A 9,104-nucleotide genomic window follows, 5' to 3' on the forward strand; every position below is an offset into this window, starting at 1 on the left:
CCCTTCAAATTCACTCAAAATAACAGGGCTAATGAAATTGTGATCATTTAAGTTAGGTTGGAGTTATTTGTCATTCCGGAAGTCTATCAACCATGTGCAGAAGGGTCCAGCAAATTAATAAATGAGTGTGAACGCGAGAAAACAAAGTTTTTATGCAGTTACTTTCTAAATAATATTAAGAAGTACCTTTAGCCATCTATTATATAATTCCGACGTCTTAATATCTTATCCTCGCGCACCTTCATCTCTCCGATCATGTCACCAACAACACTTCACTATTTTTCTTCTTTCTTCCTTCTTTTCATAATTCTCTCGCACCACTCCAACGCTGACGTTGGCACCTCTTCCCGTTACTCCCCTCCATATTTACGTAAGTACCTTCATCACCAAAAATATATATATGTAAATACCTCAAACTATAAACTAACCAATTAATTCTTAATTATATATCTATCATATTATATAGCCTCGGGGTGTTACGGCAACGAAGCCACGCAGTTTCCGTCGAGTAATCTTTTTGCGGCGGCCGGAGATGGAATCTGGGACAATGGAGCGGCGTGTGGGAGGCAGTACCTTGTGAGATGTATAAGTGCAGAGGAACCTATGACTTGCATTCCCGACCAGAGTGTTCAGATTAAGATTGTTGATTACGCCGCATCTGCGGTGTCGCCGCCCTCCACCGCCGGCACAACCATGGTTCTCTCCGATAAGGCTTTCGGGAGTATCGCCAATTCATCTGCCGCCTTGATCAATATAGAGTTCCAACAGTAAATTCCAAACTGCTCTTTCTTTTTCTGTGTAAAGAATTAATCAATTAACTAGTATGCTTCTAAGTCAGCACAACCAACAAACACGAAAGTTTAATTAATTGATTTCTATTTATTTACGTAGCGAAGTTTAATAAAAGGAAGCTTATTGGCACATCATTACATCTTTGCTTGCAGGGTATAACATGTATATGCAAATAATTGGTGGTACGTGCTTGATCGGGGGACTAAAGTTGCATCAGGAAGTTTGCCTTCAATATGATCGGTGAATGATTTGATTTTGTGTTTGGAGTTGGGATTCAATTGTTGTTACGACATTATCATTTTGGGAAATCGTGTTACCATATTTGGGTAATTTTGTGGTAGGCTCCAGTTTTTGGGTTTTTTTCTGTAATTGAATGAAGAGAGTGTTCTAGGAAATTTCGTTGACGCAGACTCGGTTTGAATGATTCCATGAGTGGGAGGCATTTATGTTGTGCAGTTTCAGAGTGATTGTAATTATTGGTTAGTCAAAGAAATAGCATTTTTCCTCCGCTTTGCTATCTCCGCTTTGCTATCTCCGCTTTTGAATTATGAAATATTATACTTCAACGTTACTTTGGAACCGTTGAAATGTCGCTTAAAACTATTGATGCTCAACAACTTTCATACACAAATAACTCATAATAAGTTTTAAAATAATAACTAACGCTAAACAATAAATAATATTATTTCTATCCCAAGTCCATCAATATTATTAAAATCAATTACCATATATAATTTATTTTAGAGTTTTATTCATTACGATTTTGTCTTTAAAAATATTTAAACAAAAAATTAAATTTTTAAACAAAAAATTAAATCGATTTAGACCCGATCCTTAATCGTATTAATCGTATTATGTTTGATAGAAACATATTTCTTCTCACAAATTTAAGACAAATGTTTTAATATATCTCTCGCAAGACAAATGGTATCTTTTATTCTGTATTTGAAAAATTAAAAATATGGTTTTTTAGAAAAAATATAATTAAAAATAAAATTGAAGTTATAAATGTAAGACTTTCTTTTAATGTTCAGTATAGATAATCTTAAAAGTGCTAAAGCTTAACATTTTAAATTATATTTAATATTTAATAATAATTTTAACTACTTAGTTTTATTTTATAAACATCTATATTTTTAAATATTTTTTTTCTCACGTTTTTTCCAAATTTTTGACTCTATTTTTTTAGCTTTTCCTCTGTCCAAAGATACTTTGAAGAAGACAACAAAATAAACAGAAAATATAATCTTATGAGATTTTCATTTAGAAAAAAAGTATTATTTTTTTCCTTTGATCTAAAAATTTATGTGTTTTCCTTTTGAGTCTGCATGCTGGGGTTTTAAGACTTACATGTGAGATCTGAGCTCCTTTCGATGAGTCTATATGTTAATCTAAGTTGATAGTGATTTTTTATGTTTATGAACCAAAACTTTTGAAAATATGTTAGTATTTTTATAGCTTGACTTGACTTTTATATTTCCTTAAGGAACTCATCATCGAAGGCAATAGAAGTTTAAATGCTTGTCTTTTCAGTAAAATTTTTTGAAGTTAAAATATCATAAGTTAATAGATATTATTTTATGAGTCATTAACTCAAAAACAGAAAAAATAGTATCATTTTACATATATATAATTTTGTAAAAATAATATTGAATAATATGCAGCCAGTATTATATTATAAATTTTAAGATAATAATGTATAAAGTCTTGTTATCCTATTAGTACAATTATAATTTTAGAAACATTACATTAAATGTTTGTTAATATAATTGTACTATATAAAATATACCGATTGACAATTATCAGGTATTAATAGGTCAGATTGCCTTACGCTTCACAAATGTACGATATTAATAATTGATTATTGGGTTTGATTGTCTAATAATATATATTGCACTAATGGTTAATGAATGGACTTAGCTGTCACAAGTCCTATAAATATACAATAGATGTAATCATCATTTTCTATCCTTTTCTTATAGACCTCTTTATGAAACATATATGACTTGAGCGTCGGAGTGTCTTTCTGCAGGTCAACAACTCATCAAAGTGGATTGCATTCTCGAAGAGGATTGAAGTTCAAAAGAGAGCAAGGAAGGACGACCGACCCTCGGACCAATTCAACCGAAACATTTTGGCGACCATCGTGGGGCCGAGCGAACCAGAAGTGACATGTAGATGTGCGCTCGGCCTCGACATTGAGGAAAGTTCAGTCCTACTTTCAACTTTGACAGATTCCACTTTTCATTATAATTTATAAATTATAATATATTTGTTTAACTCATATTTTTGTGAGTAAAAATATCCTGCAGAGTAAAAATATTCTGCACAAGAAGGTTCAGTCCTACGTTCAACCTTGACAGGTTCCACTTTTTATTATAATTTATAAATTATAATATATTTGTTTAACTCATATTTTTGTGAGTAAAAATATCCTGCAGAGTAAAAATATTATGCATGTTCAGTCCTACGTTCAACCTCCACTTTTGATTATAATTTATAAATTATAATATATTTGTTTAACTCATATTTTTGTGACTAAAAATATCCTGCACAGGATGGTTCAATCATACGTTCAACCTTGACAGATTCCACTTTTCATTATAATTTATAAATTATAATATATTTATTTAACTCATATCTTTGTGAGTAAAAGGAAAGTTCAGTTCTACGTTCAACCTTGACAGGTTCTACTTTTCATTATAATTTATAAATTATAATATTTTTTTTAAGTCATATTTTTACGAGTAAAAATATCTCGCAGATGAAGGTTCACTCCTACGTTCAACCTTATCAGGTTCTAATGTTATCTCATTATAAAATAAAATGTTGTATATTTTATTTAAGGCTTATTTTTGTGAGTAAAAATATCTCGCACACGAAGGTTCACACAAACGTTCAATCTTATCAGGTTCCGATGCCGTCTCGTTATAAGAATAAAATATTGAATATTTTTGCTTTAACGCGTGCTTTTTGTGAGTAAAAATATTTTGCACAAGAAGATTCAATCCTCTACAACACGTTCACTGTTTGGGGGAAGTCCGAAAAAGGGCTTCAGAAATCCCCGCTCAACGCAGGAAGTTCGAAAAAGAACTATCAGTCGACTACTCAAGAGGTTCAACTTTGTCAGGTTTCAATGCCTTTTCATTATAAACGCACCGCTCGAAACAGGGAGCAATGAAGACTTAAAGCGCATCGAAGATAGACTCTCTAAATACAACATGAACTACCTCTTTTAAAGCTCATAATAATCCCTATGCACCTTTTTCAACAAAGAGCTCGCTTGGGCTTTGGGGGCTTATGTACTATATAAAATATACTGATCGGAGTTAATGGTCATTATGGGCAATTATCAGGTATTAGTAGGTCAGATTGCCTTACGCTTTACAAATATACGATATTAATATGTACAATCATCATTTTCTATCCTTTTCTTATAGATTTCTTTATGAAACATATATGACTTGAGCGTCGGAGTGTCTTCTGCAAGTCAACAATTCATCAAAGTGGATTGCATTCTCGGAGAGGATTGAAGATCAAAAGAGAACAAGGAAGGACGACCGACCCTCGAACCAATTCAACCGAAACAATAATCATATTTGTGTTATATGAAGTGTACCGGTTGGAGTCATAGTGAATTGTCTCATGAATAAGAGTCGATCAATCAAGGTAACCTATCGACTATATCAAATATAGGTAGTTGACACGTATATTAACAGACATTAATTACTAATTAATAGATTTGATTGTCATATCAAATATGAATATACAGTATTAATGATTAATGAATGAGCTTGATTGCTATAAGACATCTTTTAGAAATCTATCTGACTGCGTCAAAGTGTCTTGAAACATATTTGACTTGAACGTCGGAGTGTCTTCTCCATATCAATAACTGTTTGGCGTGAATTTGTTCTTAAAGAGGATTGAACAATGATAGCATACTGCAAAGCTAGAAAAGATGACTTCAATCCCTTTCAACGAAAACAATAGTAAAGTTAAAAGACATAAAGATTGAATAGAAGTAGTTTAAAAATAAGTTTATCTTATAAAAGTTAAGTAAATTAGTTTCTACATTGAGATAATTATTTTTTAATCTTTCAAAAAATTTAGACAATGAGTATTTTTTTTATAAATTTAATAAAAAATCTGTATAAATTATTCCTCCCTAAAATTATTTTGTAATTATCATAACGCGTTAGTTGATGAAGCTTTTTCCGCATATGGCCAAACTTGGCAAAGGGGTCAAACTTTTCTCAACCAATTATCCCGTCCAATGGTCATCTTTCTAATTTTATATTATGCATGTAAAATATATATTTTTTTAAATTTAAGATGTAAAAGAATATAATTTTTTAAAATTATTTTTCTGAAAGATACTTAAAAATAAAATTTCAATTATGTTTTTCTAAATTAGGTTTTACAATTTTTTTATTCTAGAGTTTATTTGCTCCGTACCCATTTCTAATGAACTAAAGGCGAGAGAAAATATCTCATTTTGTCACTTAATTTATTTTTCACAAAAAACTGCAAAATACGTAATTTAGTATTGGTGCAAGTACAAGACAAGAAATCTTGAAAGTGACAGACGAGAGACTTTTTGTAGGTAGCCAATGGTACAAATGATTGAATCGGTTTTATTTTAAAGAAAGTATATTTTTTTTACTAAAAAGTAGTTAGTATTAGAATAATCACCATAATTTGTTTTTTTATTATAAAATGTGAGATAATTTTATGGGTTAAGTATATTTTAATTCCTGTATTTATACGCGAAATTTAAATTAATATTTTCTCAATTATATATTTTAGATATTTAGATTTTAAAAGTAAATAAATAAATAAAATTTAATTTAATAATTATAAATTTTTTGTTTGTTAATTTAAATTGTTATATTTATTATTTTTAAATTTTATTAAAGATAGAGTATATTAAAATTTGAGGCAAAAACAAATTTTAAATTCGTGGAGAGACTAAAGTTATATTTAATTATGTTTTTATCAATGCATCCAAATGCATACTCGTATCGTATTATTTCTATTAAATGCATAAATACACAATTTCAATCAGATTTAATAAATACATAATTTTAATCTCATTATAAATTTCATATATGACTTATTTAATGAATACATTTTTTAAATAAGATTGGAATATACGAAGATTATTTCAAAATCCTTAAAAACACAATTTAATTAGTTAAACCGTTAAATATTTAAATATGTTTTCAGTTTCCTAAATTTTGTAGGTTTTTATTGTTGTCCTTCAAACTTGTTACTTACGTAATTTTCCTCTAATTTTACAATCTCATTATCAGAAACCCTGTCACGTGTTTTTGTTTAAACTTTTCGTATCATTGCCTTTTAGACAAAGGATATCTGCCAAAGGTTCTAGATCATCCATCTTTCACATTAAATACTGAAAATACCAGTTTTAAATTTGAAATATTAAAAAATTCAAAATTTCAAATACTGTGATGAATTTTAAATCCTTTCCTTATCCGATCAGACAAAACATATTGTCTTGGTGATGCAAGAAGATTAAGTTAACAGTAAAATATTTAAACTGGGATTTAAAAACTAATTTAATAATTTGTTTTTTCAGCTAAAACTCAAGAAGAATCTATAAAGTTGAGTTTCATGCAAAAGTATGAGTCTTACAACCCCGATGTTTAAGTTTTACTGGTGCAGATTAATTTAAATCTGTTCAGAACAAAACAAACTTACAAAATGTTTGGTGTCAATTTAGTAAATGAAAGTTAATTATTAAAGTTTTAGTTGACTAAGAAATATGAATAAATATATTGTTTAATCGAGTAATTTTTTAAGAACGATTTCACTTTCACTTACTAAATATAAAAAAAAAAATCATTTATCAACCTTTTCACTCCTAAATCTAGCCTTAACCACAAACAACATCCATTCTCTGATAACAAGATTCTTTCGACGACAACAACGTTCTTTCGGCAAACCCAACCGATACAGTGAACTAATTTCTTTATAACTGAAAGGTGTAAGTATTCTGTTTTAAATAATAGGTTTTCTTAGGAAAGTGAAATAGTGGGTGGCCGGAGTACATGTAAAATATAAGTATTATATAAAATGGAATTGGAAAGGTATACTACACCATGGAATGCTTAGAGACATTGTAGGTTGAACATTGTCTATTTGCTTCTTTACTTACGCAAATGATATAGTTCCCCTTCAAAGTGTTTCTACACTTTTATCTCCATAAACCCTATGTGCACTTCATAAAAATATGGCTCAAAACAAAGTCTGAGAATGTAAAGGGAAAAAGATGTTTCGGTTAGACCGTCTTGTTTTAAGTGGATTTGAGGGGATTTGAAGATAAATTTTTTTTGTCGTTTATTTGAGTGAATTTGGAGGTAAATGAGAGTGAATTTGAAAATAAAATTTGTGAGAATTAGTATAGAATTGTATTGACAGTGATAAATTAAAAAATTTTATTTCCAAATTCACTCTCATTTACCTCCAAATACACTCAAATAAACGACAAAAAAATTTATCTTCAAATCCTCTCAAATCCACTCAAAAGAACAAGGCCTTAGTAATGGGCCAAGTCTAAATCTACTTAAATAGTTCATAAAGATCAAATTATAACTGAACGAAGCAAATCATGTGTAAAATGGTACATGGATTAAAATATATAAAATTAATCATAACAATAGTGGAAAAGAAAAATCGATACATTCCATTCTAAAAGAAAAAGAAAAAGCAGGATAAAGAAAAGAAAAACAATTAATTTATTATTAATTGTTATATGAGTAAAGTAAAAAATAGTTGAATTTAGTGCCTATAATTTTTCTTTAGATTTCTTAGTACTTTTGATAAGACAATTAGAAATATTGTAGTGTGCTATCGGTTATCCATGTACATACAACAAAAAGTTTAAGTTAGACTTTCTCTAGACTACAAATTTTAAGTTAGACATCTTATTGTTTATTTTGATTTTGGAACTCTTTATTGAACTATATTCTGTTATGAAAAAGTGGTTGTATTTCAAGTTTTGGTTTAGTGATTAAACAAATAAAATTTTTTAAAAATAAAAAATTTAAGTCTATTCACAATAAACTTAAATTCATTGTCATTTTTATTTATAATTGTAGGGAAATCTAAGTTTGTTGGTCAACAATAAATTTAAAATTTAAGTTTTCCGAATCTAAGTTTGTTGTAAAATAGACTCAAAAAACCCAAAATAACATATTTAAAAGCTTGTTTTGTGGTAATATTTTATTTTGAAGATTTACCAGATTTGATGTATTTTAATTTTTTTTCAAGTTGTATGTTCGAATATTTTGTTAAGACAAAATTATTTAAAAAACAAGATCCTTTAATGTTTCTTGTTTTGAAGTTTAGCAAATTTCGTTGAATGAAATAAATGTTTATCAATACAAAATGTCTATTAAACATCGTTTTGTGAAAAAAAACAATGTTTCCTAACATGTATCATCTAATAGATAATATTTAACAAATACCGTCTAACAAAAAGAAACATTTAAGTGTATGCTTAACAAAATTTTAAGTTTAAAATTTTATATCTAAACAATGTTAAACATTTAAGTGTTAAAAAAAAAGAATCACCTAAGAAAAACTCGCTAAATAATGTAATAAAACTTACAAATAGTTTTATAAAATAAGTGTTTAACGTTTATATCGTCTAAAGATCATACATTAAACACTTTGTTTCCTAAAGGATATTTCTATCAACGAGTTGACATGTGCCAAAATGTTTAAACATGCAATATGCCTAAACGTTTACCAATGTTTAAAACATTTATTTGATGTACGAAAAATACATCTTTGCTTGTATGCTCTGTTCTCTTTATGTATAAACAATGAAAGTATAATTACTCAAATCCTTGCACAAGATCGATAAAAACATTGAGATAGGAAGACATTTCAGGAATGTTTCTTTAAAGGTCCAAGCTCTGCAGAATCGTACAAGCTACATTTGTCAAAGTTTTGATAAAGCATGGTAGTTCTGCAACAAGTGAGTGTGACTACCTACTTAAAAAGACTATTAAGTTTATGTGAAAGTCAACTCTCAGTCTAACAGATCTTGCATATAAACAAGTTTGCTGTTATACTATCTCTCTTTCTCTACATCATTTAACACTTTCGTTTAAAGATAAAATCTTTACAAGTCTTTCAAATTTGCTTTATATTGAAAACTTATTCTCTCAATTAGAGTTGTCAAATTTGTATCTTCATTTGAAAAAAACTTTTTAGTTGTCTTTTAAATTCAAATGTGAATTAAAACAATTAGTATTTAGTTCAGTTGAGTTAAACAATCT

At 28.6% G+C, this 9,104-nt stretch overlaps 1 protein-coding gene across 1 annotated transcript; it reads left to right on the forward strand.

Annotated features, from left to right (window-relative positions):
- Positions 1-208: 208 nt before the first annotated feature.
- On the forward strand, positions 209-1,309 carry LOC124834049 (EG45-like domain containing protein). Its single transcript, XM_047308639.2, has 3 exons — positions 209-370; positions 467-767; positions 945-1,309. The coding sequence occupies exons 1-3, from the start codon at positions 256-258 to the stop codon at positions 949-951; spliced, it is 423 nt and encodes a 140-aa protein (XP_047164595.1). The 5' UTR covers positions 209-255; the 3' UTR covers positions 952-1,309.
- Positions 1,310-9,104: the final 7,795 nt, after the last annotated feature.

This window comes from Vigna umbellata, chromosome 1 (assembly GCF_029865625.1).
Source record: "Vigna umbellata cultivar VRB3 chromosome 1, Vumbellata_1.0, whole genome shotgun sequence".
Classification (NCBI taxonomy): Eukaryota; Viridiplantae; Streptophyta; class Magnoliopsida; order Fabales; family Fabaceae; genus Vigna; species Vigna umbellata.

Bases quoted from the DNA above. Each gene is read 5' to 3' on its own strand.
- LOC124834049 (XM_047308639.2), top strand. From the start codon at position 256: ATGTCACCAACAACACTTCACTATTTTTCTTCTTTCTTCCTTCTTTTC. The intron at 371-466 runs GTAAGTACCTTC...CATATTATATAG, and splicing joins TTACTCCCCTCCATATTTAC to CCTCGGGGTGTTACGGCAAC.